This window comes from Pan troglodytes, chromosome 1 (genome assembly GCF_028858775.2).
Source record: "Pan troglodytes isolate AG18354 chromosome 1, NHGRI_mPanTro3-v2.0_pri, whole genome shotgun sequence".
Taxonomy (NCBI): domain Eukaryota; kingdom Metazoa; phylum Chordata; class Mammalia; order Primates; family Hominidae; genus Pan; species Pan troglodytes.
The window spans coordinates 8707926-8725161 of record NC_072398.2 but is presented as its reverse complement, the minus strand read 5'-3'; the positions used below and the strand labels follow the sequence as shown (position 1 = coordinate 8725161).

At 39.2% G+C, this 17236-nt stretch overlaps 1 protein-coding gene across 4 annotated transcripts in view; it reads left to right on the top strand.

The window, feature by feature from the left end:
• Nucleotides 1-16787, top strand: part of FMN2 (formin 2) — a 389598-nt gene extending 372811 nt beyond the window's left edge. For all 4 annotated transcript variants that reach the window (XM_054660803.2, XM_054660802.2, XM_054660798.2 and 1 more), the window contains 2 exons: nt 13960-14041; nt 15726-16787. In XM_054660803.2, the coding sequence (XP_054516778.1) occupies nt 13960-14041; nt 15726-15752 (109 nt within the window). In that variant the 3' untranslated portion in view covers nt 15753-16787. The remainder of the gene's footprint in view (nt 1-13959; nt 14042-15725) is intronic.
• Nucleotides 16788-17236: the final 449 nt, after the last annotated feature.

Here is a 17236-nt window from a genome sequence, read left to right as displayed (position 1 = left end):
GCAATTTTATAATAGCTTCAACCATCATGTACGGCAGGAGTATTTTTTTTTATTTACTATCGTTAAGTTTGTGGAACCAGTGATTGTTGTTTTACTATTTTGTTAAGGAAACCTAAAACATTCTTAAAATGTACAGAAAGAATATGGTCATTCTTATAGGACCAAAGGGCGTATCAAGTGAGCTGCTTTTGTAAATACCATGAAAATCCAAGTCTGACATGGAATTAAAATCATCTCTACTACAAGATGCAGAAAAAAACCAAACTCTTTTTTTTCTATGTCAGAGACTTAAAAATATTAGTGATGACCAATGTGATTAGAAGCTTTAAAATCCTAACATGTATATGAACAAAAATCTTCCTGTTTTCAGAGACTTAAGCATATCATCTGAGCATTGAAAAAAGCTCTTAATAGTACCTTTCAGATTTCTCATCTGTTTTCAGATCCCATATTAAACTCCTTGCAGAAGAATGAGAAAGAAAGCTACTCTAAATTTTACAGAATAGAATTCAGGCTCTTTATTTACAAAATGGAGTGTGAACCTTGCTGTTTACTCATCTACCCCCTCAAGCAATTGTGTTTTCCTTCCTTATCAGCACAGACCATCACAGTTCCAGGATTTGTCTGAGATGCTAGCCACCTCTGATTGCTATTCACTGGACACGCTTGTGATTGTGATTTAAGATTGTAGGCCAGGCGCAGTGGCTCACGCCTGTAATCCCAGCACTTTGGGAGGCTGAGGTGGGCGGATCACGAGGTCAGGAGTTTGAGACCAGCCTGGCTGATATGGTGAAACCCCATCCTACTAAAAATACAAATATTAGCTGGGTGTGGTGGCATGCACCTGTCGTTCCAGCTACTCAGGAGGCTGAGGCAGAAGAATCTCTTGAACCTGGGAGGTGGAAGTTGCAGTGAGCTGCTATCATGCCACTGCACTCCAGCCTGGGTGACAGAACAAGACTCTGTCTCTAAAAAAAAAAAAAAAAAAAGATTGTAGAGGAAGTATGCTAACTGTCCTTTCTTCTAGATGTTTCATTTTTAACCACATAGGAGATTAGATCACCGAAAAACTACATGGCATACTTGAAGTGTTTGTAAGCATTACTCTCCCCAGAAATGCTTTCACCAAGTTAAAGTTTCGTCTCAGTTTTCATTGAGGATTTGTGTGGGAAGGAAAAAATTGGCCATTGGAAAATGTCTGTGTCTGCTACATTTTCAGATTTATACTGACTACAATTCACATCCTTTATTTAGACAATCGTGTCAAAAATTCCTCCTAGAAATTAGAGTCAGGAGAATGTGATGGTTGTTTTTTCTTCTCCGGATGAATCTTACATGCTTTTCTTTTTCAAAGATGAACGCTATAGCCCACTGTGTTTCCATGACTACTTTTGCTTGAAAAGAGTTCAAAATTTGTCCAATTATTCAATTAGAACTTCTCCTCTGTATTTGCTAAAAGACATGCATCCACTTTTCTAGTTTCTCTTTTAAAATAATATCTTCAGTGTTGTAAAAGATTCAGTCTTTCAGAATCAAATGATTGTAGGCCAAGCGTGGTGGCTCACGCCTGTAACGCCAGCACTTTGAGAGGCCAAGGCAGGCATGTCACCTGAGGTCAGGAGTTCGAGACCAGCCTGAGAAACATGGTGAAATGCCGTCTCTCCTAAAAATACAAAACTTAGCCGGGCGTGGTGGCAGGTGCCTGTAATCCCAGCTCCTTGGAAGGCTAAGGTACAAGAATCGCTTGAACCCCAGTGACCCAAGATCATGCCACTGCACTCCTGCCTGGGTGACAGAGCAAAACTCTGTCTCAAAAAAAAGAAAAGACTTGGACGATTGTAAGTAAATGGAAACATAAATAAATAAAATACATGTAAATGAATATAATTAACATAAATATATAATGTATATATAATATGCGTTAAATGTAAATGCATATATTGATATAAGCAAGAAAGTACATAAAATATTAAAAAGATTCTGATAATCACATATTCATTAAACAATGTAAATATTGTTTTTGTTTGTTTAATTTTCCCAAATATTATGCTATGTTATGCTACCTCCAAACAGAGGTTTTCAAAATGTTCTCCTGGACAAACATTGTCACCATCACCTGGGGACTTGTTAGAATTATACATTCTTGAACTCCCACTCTGGGCCTGCTGATTATGGGGGTAGAAACCAGCAATCTGTGTTTTAACAAGCCTTTCAGGTGATTCCTACACACAGTGAAGTTTAAGAGCCATTGTTCTGGGTCTCAGATAATAAAAAGGTGCATATAGTTCAAACCGCAAGCTCTCCGCTTACCTGCATTCCTGCCTTGCTGTTTGCCTGCCTTCCTTCTTGCATCCTGTATTCCCGCTTTTTATCCTTCCTATGTGTGTGCATTGTGAGAGAAAATAGTGCAATGATGAAAGCGTACGCTCTGGAAGTACATGATGTGTGTCTGGACTTGAACTACTACAAGTCTGCCACAAATCAGTGTGTGATCCTGAACAGGTAATTTGGCCATTTTAAGTGTCAGTTTCATCATCTGTAAAAGTTGGACAACAACAATATCTACCTTAGGGGGTTACTGCGAAATTTAAAGGAGATGGTTATCTGTAAGCTCTCCTAGCTCCGCATTTGGCACATTATAAGGTCTTGGTGTTAGCTGCTATTGTGATGAGCCAGGTGCCGTGCTGGGCATGGAATAGAGAGAGAAAAGGCACTCTCTGCCTTCAGGGTGCTTACATTGCATTACATCTTTTAAGATGCTTATTCTGTGGGTGCTCTCTAAAGGGAAATGGATATTGAACTTGGGAGATACATTGCAAGTCATCTATTCAAATCTACTTTCCACTGTAGGAATATCATTTTCATAGGAATAATGGCTAGACATTTAAGCCCATGATTTTGTCCCCTTTTTAGTGCTATTGTGATATGGAAAGAGTGCAGACTGTGGAGTTAACCACATCTGGGTTCTCTTCTTCATTCTTCTATCGCGTGACCTCAAGAACCTCTCTGAGCACCAGCCTGCTCATCTCTAAAATAGGATGCTGGCATCACTCATGTTTGGTCACAAGGTGGTCAAATGAGATGGTGCACATGATATGCCCACTGTCTCTGCACACCACTGCCCCACTGTAAATAGTCATTTTCTTCAAATAAAAAAGCAACCCGGGCCTTTTTCTGGGTATCTATGAATGCCAGGACAGCTTTCCCTATTCTCAGATTAAAACAATATCTATATAAATTTTACCAGTTGATTATATTTCAACCTTCCTCAATGAGACACTCTTTAAAAAAGGAACATAACTGTATATAAAGTCAATCTGTTATCTTCCTTGAGCATGTTTGTTCATTGTAAATTCATCTAGGTACCCTCTCATGTAGCCCTCATTTCTGTTTCTGGTCCACAGATATCCCATGAGAGAGTCTTTAAATGATTTTTTGGAATGAAAATATATTACATATATGTCTCCTAACCTAGGAGTTAGTGAGGCTAGATTGACATGATTTCTTGCTGTATCCTTACAGTCTCCCAATGGTCATGTATTGAAGACATTAGTTCTTCTATAAGATAGAAGAAAACATTATGCCCTAAATATTTTGTAACTTTAAATTTTATGTACGTTCATTGAAACTAAATTGTTATTTACAGATGGAATTATAGCAGCAAGTCAGTAAACTCAAAGGTCAAGTCCAATAAAATCCTTAGTAGTTTACTCAAAATGTAAATTGGACATGCAGACACATTGCTGAAGAGTTCACCGGAAGAAGGAGGCAAAAGACAAGTGATTTCAATCTAAGCCTAGTTGTTTACCAGAATTTATCTCTGTGATTTTTTAAGCTTAATCGTCGTTTTACTGTGCATCATCATCCATTCATTTAGTCAGCTATTTTTTAAACATCTAGTGAATACTTGCTTGTGTGAGCTTTAATGTAATGCCCTGGAAATATAAAGATGACTATACATGACTCCTCAACTCAAGGATCTTACTATTTAGCACAGTAAAGACACAGATAAATAGTCAGAAGTCATCCTTAAAGTGAAAATCTGGGGGGGAAAAAAGTATGTGAAAGCTTAGAGGATTACGTAAATAAGCTTGCCTGGAGGGTCAGATACGTTTCCTATAGGAAGCTAATTTTGAGCGTAACCTGAAAGGCCTCATGGGAGAGCACAGGAAAAGGAAAAATGAGTAGGCAGTCCCAGGGGAACAGATTAGCAGAGACATCTCATAGGACTTGGAGGTGCTTCTGTATTGCTGGAGCCCAGGGAACATTACAGAGAATAAGGGGAGATTAGGTGAGTTGGAGCCAGTCTGCAAATGGCCTCGCAGACCTCGCTAAGGAACTTTAAACAATCTTTGCTTGGCAAATGAGTAAGTGGCTCAGATGATGCCCGTGTTTGTAAAGGATGGATAGATTTCACACATGGAGGCGAGTCTGCAGGGTATGGCACTGGTTCAGGGGACGTGAGAAGGCTTGAAAAACAGGGACAGTGGAATTAGAAAGGTTGAGACAGATTTTAACGTCATTACTGAAGAATAACAGAACTTGTTAACTCTTTGCGTATGCATAGAAGGGGTGGGGAAGAGGGAGAGAAAAGATTCAGAGGTTTATCAAGGAAGTGGATGGATGGTTTTGAATGGTTATGCTCTTAACCAAGGCCCAGGTGGGTGAGAGGAAGGAGAATGTCCTCTAGCACCTAGAGCTTGGGAGAAAGGTCAAGGCTAGAGGATTGGATCTAAGAGTCTTCACCGCAGAAGTGGTAGTTAGAATTACAAAGTGGAAAATTCCTACAGATACTATGGAGGCCAGATTAGAGTCCTGGAGGGAAAGCATGACATTTGAAAGGAAGCTTAATAAATAAGCAACAGAAGAGATTAAGGAAACATGTCCAGAAAGATAGTTGGAAAACTCAGAAGTTCTCTGAAAACTGAAGGATAAGTGAGTTGTCAAGAATTAGGGACCAGTGGCCAGGCCTGGTGGCTCATGCCTATAATCCCAGGACTCTGGGAGGCTGAGGTGGGTGGATCATCTGAGGCCAGGAGTTCGAGACCAGCCTGGCCAACGTGGTGAAGCCCCGTCTCTAGTTAAAACACAAAAATTAGCCAGGCATGGTGGGGCACACCTGTGCTCCCAGCTACTCGGGAGGCTGAGGCATGAGAATCATTTGAACCTACGAGGCAGAGGTTGTAGTGAGCTGAGATCATGCTACTGTACTCCAGTCTGGGTGACAGAGGGATACTCCATTGAAAAAAAAAAATTAAAAATTAGGGATTAGGGACTAGTTAACCATTTCAGAATCGTGAGCATGGTGAAGAGTAAAGACTAGAAATCAACAAGTAGATTTGCCAGTTAAAGGAGGTTACTGGTGGCTTTTTGTGACTAAACACAGAAAGAGGCAGATGTGTGGGATGATTTGTGTGTGTACAGTTTATTTGTTTTGTTGGTTTAAAATGAGTGCACAGCAGCGTTCGTCCACACCCATTGTTACTAATCTATAGCCATTCTAAAATTATGGGGGAGAGTTCTTCATTTCTGAGGGAGCTCACCCATGAGTCACAGTGTTCTGCATCTTATAGAATCTTTGACAGTCATCAAAGAGATTCAGCCCCCAGGGAATTAATTTGATTGGTCGAGTGTGTTTTCTTATGAGTAAATGATCCTCTCAGCTCTTTTCACCCACGTAGACCCGACAAAAAAATGGTTTCAGGAAACACAGATACACAGAATATCTGTGCATTAATTTTATGTTCATGGGAGGAATACATCTGTGGTTTTTGGAACATAAGTATAGATACTTATCTAATTGTCAAGGAGTCCTAGATTTTGGACTATGCGTATTCTGTAAAATTCGGCTCCTATTGTTGATAAAAGTGGCAGGTTTGCTTCATGTGTTACTGTGAAGGGAAAGGAATACGATGTGTGTAAGGCATCCGTGCTGGCCCCGGACCCCCAGGGAGCTGGGGGCAGACCCCTCCGGACCCCACAGCACGATGTCCTACTTCTGCACTGTCCATTACTGAGCCACATTCCTGTAGTCCCTCCAGGGCTGACACTTGCATGAAGCAGCTCAAAGATGTTTTTAAAGCTTGATTTTCTTCGTGTTAGGAACTACTTTGTGCTCGTTCGAGTTCTGATTCCTAATCATTTGGGGTGCAAGCGCAGTGTTTTCTCTGAGAAAGTCAGAGATTCTCAGTGATGAAATTTATAAATAGGTGCCTGAGGAAGCCTTGTAAGTTTTTTTTTCTTTGAGATAATGATAAGTGACTTGGGGTTGATTTTGTTTCCAGTATATCTCAGGGGTTTTATGGTTTTGTATGTGTGTATTTTAAGTCACTGAGGTTACAAAGGAGAGAACAGAGAGCTAGTAATAAACTTCACCAAATCACCTTTAATTGCAAAAGACATCAAATAAACTTCCCCAGATCACCTTAATTCCACAAGACATCTAATACTCACTTCTGTCTTTACCTGGAGAGAAAGACTCACAGCTCCTAGGCTGGCTCTTCTAACCAGCCTGTGTCTAGAATCTCCACCACCTCTCTCTCTCCTCCCCACACACTCCCCACCTTATGCCTCCGTGTGTGTGTGTGTGTGTGTGTGTGTGTGTGTGTGTGTGTGTGTCTGTCTGTCTGTCTGTCTTTCTCTTTTTTCTCTCCCTCTACTTTTGGGTAAAAAAGCTTTAAATTTCTTAGCAGACCTGATGGTGTTATGTTTTAGTAAAGAATATTGTGAACTGGTAGTAACGATCATTATATCTGCTTTTTGTTTACTGTTAGCAGATCCCTCTCTGCTCTATCAGAACCTCAGACCTGTGACATCCCAGCTCCACAATGCACTTAACCTCTCCCATGCTGGGAGATTCCATAGGCGAACAGGGCTACTTCCAGCAAGCCGAGCTGCAGCCAGCAGGAAATGAAACCGTCTGCCACAGATACTTATTTAGACCAAGCTATTAATGTTTAGTGGCAGAAAAGTGGCTCCCTTTCTCATTCGATTGAATGATGAAAGCATGTCTGTTTCCCTGATAAGACTGTGGCCAGCTTGGCTTTCGGTCTGAAAGGTGGATGAAGATATTCTGCCTGCAGAGCGGGCTGCAGGGATGTCTGGTTTCTTTTCTCTGTATCTATGCCAGAGTGTATCTCCCTTCTTCATCTCACAAACCATTTTTAAACTTAATCACACTGAACTTTTGTATATGTTTGCCTGACAATAAATGGGTCTGGGGTTACGTAGGGAGAGTGTAGAGAAAAATACATCTTTATTAGGAGAGAAATGAGAAACCGCTGTCGTTGTTTAAAATAACCCTTAATGTAAATGAGCCCAGTTATAGTGAGGCCAAAATGGGAGAAACTTTTTGTTGGTTTTGAAAAATACCAAAATAGAAATAATAGGAATTTAAAACAAGTTTTAACAAATTCTGTAATGAAAAGTATTTTTTATTCTCTCACATATTCCTCTCTGATATTATAAACGTTAAAAATAGTCTAATTTTCCTAGACTCAAATTTTTCTTTTCTTAAGAACTTACTTTTATGCTTAATGCCCTAACCAAATGAAGCTGTTACCACTTAGAATGTTTGCTTGTAAGGAGTAAAAATTTATATAGATGTTTCAAAATTTATTTAGCTTCTCTTTAAGTGACATTTACAACTTTATTTTTGGAAAATAAATTTATTATAAAGATTTTTTTAAAGGTAAATTTGAACTTAAGTTTTAATAAGTAAAGATGTTTTATATTCATATGGTCATTTTTGCCCAAGACCTAGAAAACAGCTTCAGCTGAGGAATAACCTTATAGTCATATTCCTCACCAAATGCTTCACACCTCCCAGAGGTAGTTCTCTGTAGCATCGCAAACTCTGTCATTACCAATCGACAATTTCACACTTTTTTTACCTTGAGAAGCTTGAATTTCAGGTTTTATATTCATTCCAGCATTACTCTATCTTTATGGGAACCTGCTGAATAAGCCAGCTGGAGGATGCAATAGCTTAGAATCTTGTATTCTTTGAAATGTGGAGCCGCGATTCCCTGCCTATCTGTAAGTCAGCCTTTGGGGCTTCCCTAACCTTCTCTAGGTGCGACTGTGAACAATGAAGTATGTGGGAGCTGGGGGCTGGGGAGAAGCCTGCGACAACTGAAATTACTGCCTGTAAGTCCAGGAACTCCATTCGTTTTGTTAGAAACAAACTCGGAGTCCTGCTGCTCTAATTAATTAGCTTAGTCATCTGGCTTTCTCTAGAGAAGACAGAGATTGTGAAAAGGAAATAGAGTTTCTGCTTAAGGTAGGCATGCTGGCTCTATCAAGAAGTGATCACAGCCTATCATCCTAAGAAGAAACAGAAGACATAATAAGTACAAACAAAACCGGCAAAGTACAGTGTTGGGTCAGGGACTGGGCAGACTGCCTTACATATCTCAGGAGGCCTTAGTCCTTAGGAAGGGGCCCTGTATTACAGCACATTACAACAGTGATGTGTCCAATGATGAACATGGGCCATCAACTAAAAGTTAAATCGTTCCTTTTTTTTTTTTTTTTTTTTTTTTTTTTTGAGACAGAGTCTCACTCTATTGCCCAGGCTGGAGTGCAATGGCATGATCTCGGCTCACTGCAACCTCCGCCTCCCAGATTCAAGCAATTCTCCAGCCTCAGCCTCTGAATAGCTGGGATTACAGGCACCCACCACCACCACGCCTGGCTAATTTTTGTATTTTTAGTAGAGACGGGGTTTCACCATGTTGGCCAGGCTGGTCTCAAACTCCTGACCTTGTGATCCACCCTCCTCAGCCTCCCAAAGTGCTGGGATTACAGGCGTGAGCCACCACACCAGGCCTTCCATTTCTTTAAGAGAGAGAAAAGTTTAATTTGTTTCAAGAAAGACTATTCAAAATTGGTTATACAAAGATAGTACCGTAAAGGGGACAAGTTTCCATTATCTGGGAATTACACATTCATTGATTAATCTCACTGTTTCTGAGCATTGCTAGAAGGAAAGTTTGCTTCGAGATGAAATTTATTTTACTCACATTGGTCACCTACTCTGTTTACCAAACCTGATTCCATATGCTCTTTGGTTATTTCCCATAATTAAATTATCCCTTAAAAGATACAGAATGCCTCATATTCTTTTCGTGACTCTTGGTCCTCCATGTAAGGGATGAGGACTTACCTTTGAAATTTATTCAGCGTAGTTTTGTTTCTGAAGTTTCATAGACAATAAAAGATATTGTAAAATATTAAAATAAACATCAAGTTTTATAGCCATTATCTACCATTTAGTATCCATCTCTTCCATCTAAAAGATAATGCTACATTTCCTGTTTTCTAGTCTCTGCTTTCTGTGTTGATTTTTTTTCCCCAAAGTCACTAAAAGTGATGAATGAAGTTTCTTTTCATTATCATATGGTTTGGTTTTGCTCATATTTTCCTTCTGTTATCTGGATTGCTACTTAGAAGTTGCAACTGTTAAAACGAGCCTATCACAGATGTCATCTTAAAATTTTTACTTCCCTTTTTAGTTCTCTAATAGGGTGAAATCTTGATTCACAAATGCCCTGGTAGTCCCCCTTTGTGTGAATGCATCCACTAAAATATATATATATGTGTGTGTGTGTCTGTGTGTGTGTGTATTCACACACACACATATACATATGCACACACATATATACATATGCACACACATATACATATGCACACACGTATACATATGCACACACGTATACATATGCACACATGTATACATATGCACACACGTATACATATGCACACACGTATACATATGCACACACGTATACATATGCACACACGTATACATATGCACACACACGTATACATATGCACACACGTATACATATGCACACACACGTATACATATGCACACACATATATACATATGCACACACACATATACATATGCACGCACACATATATACGTATATATATATATCTTCATGAATCATGCACAGAGCTGTGTCTCTGAACAGCATTCCATAGACCCCCACCAGGATTAGAAGTTAAACTCAAGTGCAGACACAGTCTGGAAGCCTTTTGACCATCTTCAGCCCTGCTCTGGTTTCCTCTCTCAGGATACACTTCCCTCTTCATGGTGATTGCTTTCTCACTCTATCAATGAGGTATTGTCCCTCTTTTTACTTTCTCCTCCTTCCCAAACAGGACATATTGGTCATTTTAATTTATTGTTTGAAATGTTGTCTCCATCATGCCTTTTCACTAAAAGCCTTTCAAGTCTGGTTATGACATGACCATCTTTTTTCTACTTAGTTTAAGAAATGTTAGGCATCACTGAATGAGGAGTGAGGCAGGAGAGAAAGAGGATGGAACACGTACAAACAGTTACTCAATAGACTCAGAGTGGCAGCTGATGAAATCTGCCGCCGTAAACCAAATGGAGAGCCCAAGTAGGAAGATCGAATGTTGGCAGCTGGCTCAGGCTGTCTTCGTACCGACTTCTCCCTCATTATTTTTCTTATTTCTGCCAACTCTGGCAACATAGTCGACCTCCAGGGACACATTCTTTTTTCCTGCCGAAAGTGTGGAAAAATGTCTTGTTGTCAGAGTTTTGTTGAAATAAAATTGGCTTTTGGAAGCAGCAACATTTGCTGGGAAGCTTAGGAGGAGTGAGACTCAGGAGCAAGTTGATGTGGTTTGGGTTTGCGATCTGGTACAAGAGTGGGGACTGAGGAAGTGTCGTTGTTTGGGGGGTCTGGCAGCACCGCTGGGGCTTCAGGGAGTGTTAATGCCTCAGTTCCAGGGCACCGTTTCTCAGGGTGGTCCTTACAGGCCACCTACACCAGGTTCTGCCAGATGCCACTTCTGAAAGCATCCCAGAGTGACTAAATCAGAATACCTAAGAATAGGCCTAGAGAGCTGCATTTTAACAAATTCTCCATGAATCTCCTGCTCTGAAATTAGAAGAGGAACTATATTCAAGGTTCTGGGGCTCAGTTTTCCAGCTGCCCAGGTCATTTATGTGTGCATAACTAGAGGCGCTTAGAGTGAGGTGACTGACTCATCCTAGTCACACACATAAGAAACCGAGGCATAAACCTGAAAACCAGTTGGAACTCTTGCCTCCAAACAGGAATCCTATGGCAGCAGAAAGGAGAACTGTTCATAGTTGTTGAAGCTCAGTTTGCTGTTTCTTGACTCTTACTCAACCTTTATATGTTATTCTTTCACGTTCAATCCATTTTCCTTTTCCAAGAGAAGTATAAACGATTAAGATGTGCCTGTTAAACAAGGCTTGGCAGTCGCTTACTCCAGAAAGATCTCTGTAACCCCTGCCTTCCCACCCAGGATCCTCCTCCAGGACACAGTTGTACCTTATACGAACCTGGGTGGTTGCTCTTAATGCAACATTGTCATTTACTTGCTCATGAGTATCTCTCTCCTACTAGACATTGAATTTCATTGTCCCTATAATGTTGAGCTGTGCCTAGTGCTGGACCTCGAGCTAATGCTTCAGAAATGACTGAAAAATGAATGGATGAGCTGAAAGATCGTGTGAGGCCTCCGATGCACATTCTCCTCGGTTGTTGTGGTCTCTGCCGTAAGGAATGACTGGATGTTTTTGTGTAAAATTAAAAATGTTTGTATTAGACTCGGCTTCCTGTGATCCTTACAAAAATGTGTTTTGAGAACAAAATAAATAGGATTGGGAGAAAATTAAGATGCTTTGCTGATCTAAATACTTGTACATTTTATTGGAATGCCACAAAATGCTTTAAAAAGCTCCAAGTAAATTTAAGAGGCGATCCACTGGATTTTGGCTAAGTGCTGAAAAAAAAAAAATCAGTTTCCTTAATTCCCTATCCAAATACTTCAACTTAAATTTACTGGTAGCTGTTTCAGAGGGAGATGGGGATGCTGCAATCCTTAGTTTGTTATAAAGAAAATGTTTTTATCTTCAAATGTTTAGAGGAAGGATTAAAGGCAATTTATGGCTTGGGTGAAAAGTAATAAAAGTGGTAACAATGAAGTATCTTCTAAGTTGTCATCATTTTCTGGAATTGCTAGCAATATCAACCAGGCAGGCATTTTATATCTGAAAAGAGTTACTTTCATTTGTCATGCTTTAATATAAACTATAACATCAATCTTATAGCTGCAATACTGAGTTGTTTGTTTCATTCTATTGTTTAAAAAGAGGAATTGATATAGTTGTAAAGGAGATGAATTCTGTCATTAGATTTTTTGCCACAGGGATCAAGAAATATATTTATAATTCACTTCTTTCAGGAAATTAGGCTATAAGGTCTATATGAAATGCATTTTATCAAGATCAAGCCATAGCCTCTTTGGTTTCTCCAGAAATAATTCATTTTTAATTCCCAAGGAAAAGTCACAGTAATACAAAATAAATTTTACCTGATAGATTATTTTCCTTGGCATAGCTCCCCTTTTTATTAAAAAAAAAGATCCAATTTACAGATTTCTTACTATTTGTTTAATTAAAACAATAATAAATTTTATAGCCTTTTACAATGCATGAAGAACTTTTTAAATAAAATTTTACTCCGTCTTTGCAACTCTGTGCAGTGATAATGAAGATAATTTAATATATAATGGAAACTTTTCACTCTGTGAGGGAATAGGGAGGTTCAGGGGTACAAGAACATCACCAGTGTCAAATAGCAGAGCCACAACTTCATACAGGACTTCGCTCCAAATAGCATCTTCTTTTAACTATACCTCTGGTCAGTTCAGTGTTGTTTTCCTTGTCATATATGCTTAACAAGAAATACTAGAAACATGAAAATGTTATTACTGCTCACTCTCTTTTTTGTTATCAAATGATTGGTTCCCATGCTAGATGAAGCTCAGTTTTTAGAAACTGCTCAAGTATTTATTGCAAGTGATTTGTATGCATGAGTGTGTGTGGTATAGGAAGTTAATCTGAAATAATTTTAAGTAAGCATGGCATGTAAATTTTCTTTTTTTTTTTTTTTTTGAGACGGAGTCTCGCTCTGTCACCCAGGCTGGAGTGCAGTGGCACAAGTGCAGTGGTGCCATCTCGGCTCACTGCAAGCTCAGCCTCCTGGGTTCACACCATTCCCCTGCCTCAGCCCCCGAGTACCTGAGACTGTAGGCACCTGCCACCACACCCAGCTAATTTTTTTTGTATTTTTAGTAGAGATGGGATTTCACTGTGTTAGCCAGGATGGTCTCGATCTCCTGACCTTGTGATCCGCCTGCCTCAGTCTCCCAAACTGCTGGGATTACAGGCATGAGCCACCGCGCCCAGCCGACATGTAAATTTTTACGTGACACTTTTTTTTTGGTGGGGGGTGGCAGGGGAGAGGGTCTCACTGTTGCCCAGGCTAGAGTGCAGAGGTGCTGATCACAGCTCACTGCAGGGCACGCACCACCATGCCCGGCTACGTTTTTGTATTTTTTGTGGAGTCAGGGTCTCACTCTGTTGCCCATGCTGGTCTGGAACTCCTGGGCTCAAGCAATTCACCCGCCTTGGCATCCCAAAGTGCTGGGATTGCAGGCATGAGCTACTCCACCCTGGCTGTGATACTCTTTAATTATTCTGATGCTTCTAACTTACGTCATGGTGCCAATCCTATTTATGTAATAGAATCAATCTCATACTCTCAGCTGACAATGAGGGGTATTTCATTATTTACTTGTATATAAGATTCCTTTTATATAGGATGAAATGCATACACACTCTGCATAGAAATTCTTATGTGTTTGTATATTACTCCATTCAATCATACTATGATTCCAAGTTAAGAACTCCTAGATAAATTAGCCTTTGTAGCTGTAACAGTTGAGGCTTTCAATTCAAATGTCAGATAACATTCTTCTGTGTATTGTATTATTTTCTGCAGTAATTCAAATCTTTATTGAGTTGAGGTTTGCTCACTTACTATAAGGTAGAATGAGGTGATCTAAGTAGGTTTTGTTTAAATACATGTGTCTTCTCCCCATCAGAGTAAAAGAAGCCGAAGAGGTGTGTAGACAGAAGAAGGGAAAATCACTTTATAAAATAAAACCAAGACATGACTCTGGAATTGTAAGTATTACTGATTTTTAACTTGTTATTTTCTTTGGCTTTTAAATCCTATTTTCATAGTATATACAAACTCATAATATTTTAATTATTTTTCTACTAAGTGTGAATAAATAAGGAGCTTCTGACTTCAAGAATCTCCTTTTCCTTATGCCTTTAATCAGGCCCAGAAGGCTAGGAGTCTTGATATTGATTATTCAAAACTTAAGAATTGGGCTGGGGGTGGTGGCTCATGCCTGTAATTCCAGCACTTTGAGAGGCCGAGGTGGGCGGGTCATGAGGTCAGGCGATCGAGGCCTTCCTGCCCAACGTGATGAAACCCTGTCTCTACTAAAATACAAACAATTAGCCGGGCATGGTGGTGTGTGCCTGTAGTCCCAGCTACTTGGGAAGCTGAGGCAGAGGAATCGCTTGAACCTGGGAGGTGGAGATTGCAGTGAGCCAAGATTGCGACACTGCACTCCAGCCTGGCGACAGAGTGAGACTTTGTCTCAAAAAAAAAAAAAAAAAAAAAAAAAAATTAAGATAAATCTACTGAATGTACTGAGGGTGTGCATTTATGTGGATATGTGCATGTTGGCAGGGGCAGGGTGGGGAGACCATCTTTCACTTTCTTTGTTACACACAGATCACGGCAGAGGCTGTATTTGAGCCACGAGTGATCATTCTAATTGGATTAGATCCACTGGGATGTAAAGTTGGTGGGAAGCGCCAAGAGCAGTGTGACGCTTTGCCCAGGGTGCCCAGACCCCGTTTATATCCACAGATGGCTCGGCAGAGTTGGCTGCCGGAGAGTGGTCAGTCCAGAGACGGAGTTTAACAAGCTCATTTAAGTTTCCTGCTTGCCCACTCCCCGCTTTAAAACAAAATGCCAGGTTGTCCACCCTGGGAGGGAAGGGCTTGGTTAAAATGACAAGGCTTTTCCTTGTGATACTGAGGGTGTTTTGTTGACTGTTTTGAGGGATTATCACTTGGTACCACCGTGTAAGTAAATGTTTTAAATGAAAAGTTGAGTTAGGCCTTAAGATAGGACCATTCTAAATTGAATTAGTCTAATGTAGTCTAAAGGGAAAAGACATTAAAATAACCCAAATTGGGATATGATTAAATAACCCTGTTTTTTAAAAAAGTTAGGAATTATATCTTCATTTAGAAGCAGTGGTCCCTTCAGTTTCTCTGTATCAAAATGATCTTATCTAATGATAACTGCTACATGATAGTTCAGCTTATCTTCTGCTCCTGTCTGATGATTCAGTCTTATAACTGTATTGAATGCGGAGGAATAGTTACTTATTAGTGAACCTCAATCTTGCTATTATGAGTACAGAAGATAATTAGAGTACATTTACCATGAAGTGAAGCAGCCACTTCAGTTTTCATATTCATGTATTTGCATGTAGGATTGAGGATGAGAATGGAGAGTTTGACACCCTCTCATATTGGTTAGAAGTTAAATTTTTAAAACTTTTTTTTTTCTCAAAAGTATTTGGCGATTTGTCTTGATAAAAGTGCTCAAAGATAACACAGATCCCACTTATACTTTTTTCCTTTATGGACTGGTAGACCTTTAACCTTGTCCCACAGAATTTGATCCAAATGAAAAGGTCTTTTTTAGGCTACTCTAAATTCTTTCCATTTTTAAAAGTTCTTTCTAACTAAAACTTTTATCTGGTGTATCTGTTTTCAGAAAGCAAAGATAAGCATGAAAACTTGAACAATGAAAAGCAGAATGAAAATGAGTCATTGCAACGACTTTCACAAAATTCAGCTGACCTGAGAGTGGGAGGGAAACTACCGTCATTCTGCTCATGTTTCTTCTTGACCTCTTGCATAATCTTTTTGTTTTCTAGACAGTTCACTAATTGTTGAATTTTACTGTATATTCATATAAAAATGCAAAAGTACTAGACCAGTGGAGAATTTGACACCTTTTCTTTTTGTAAAAGTTTATGGTATTATACCGATAGACCAAAACAGCATATGTAAGAGGCAGTATCTGCACTAATTCTCAACATGCTAAACATTAACTAAAATTCACTGTTGTGAGAATATTCCTCGTCACAGCAAAAACACTTTCCTTTCTACTGACAACCAGTCCTCCACATCACAGCATTTAGACATATGGGTAAAATGTTATTTCTAGTGAATTGTTTGTATCAGTTTCATGTCTAAGTATAAATTTTCTATTTTAAAATTTAAGAACCGTTTATAATCAGTGCTTTCCCAACTCTTGGGTTGCTCTCCATAACTATATATTTGTGAAAGAAAATGGTCATTTTTTTTACTGAAGTCATATAATGACTTGGGTCAGCTCATCATGCATTGTGATGGTTTTGTATGAGCTGGGTGTTTTTTTCCATTACTTTTAATGATCTTCGTTGCAAGTTACAGTTGTGGATAAAGGGCAGAATTTATTGCTCTTGCAAACCAATTATGGAAAGCAACTTAAGAAAAACAATGTTCTAAATCATAATTGTTTGTATTTATGTAAAGTATGGTCTCTTACTTTTTAGTTTGTAGTTTAAGTGCAAAGAAACAGCAGTGGTTTTTTTTCTATTGTTTTGTAGTCTTCCTGTCCCCTTCAGTCCCTCCAGTGTGTATATTACCATTCTCCAATGAAATAATAGGGCATTTAACAAAGATCGCTATGTGCAATACTGTATTTAGTGTTTCTATTTCAATTTTTCTAGGATGTTAATTTATATGAAAATAAAATGAATAATAAAAGAATAAAGATACTTGCAAAAGACAGCTGTCATATTTTACATGGGGTGGGGAATAAGAGAAGGAGGGAAAATAAGTTAGGCACGCTGCATATTCACCTGCACACACACAAAAATGTGCATACAGTTTCAGGGACTTAAGAACTTAAAGCTCATCAATGATACCTAAGTAAGAAATCCTGGTAAAATATTTATTCCTTTGTGGCTTGAACTAGGATCTCTTTCCTAATCTCCCAAAGATCTTCTGGTCATTTTCAATCAGATATCTCGCCATGCCTTAAAATTCATTATGTGTAAATTCAAACTCAGCTTGTCATCTTTTCCCTCCATACCTGCTCATTCTTGTGTATTATCTATCTCAGTGAACAAAGCCACTATTCATTCAGAAACCCAAGTTCATCTTTTGACATATTACTTATCACAAATGCATACATTTGTCTCTGTCTTTTCCATTAAAGTCTTAGTTCAGAACCCT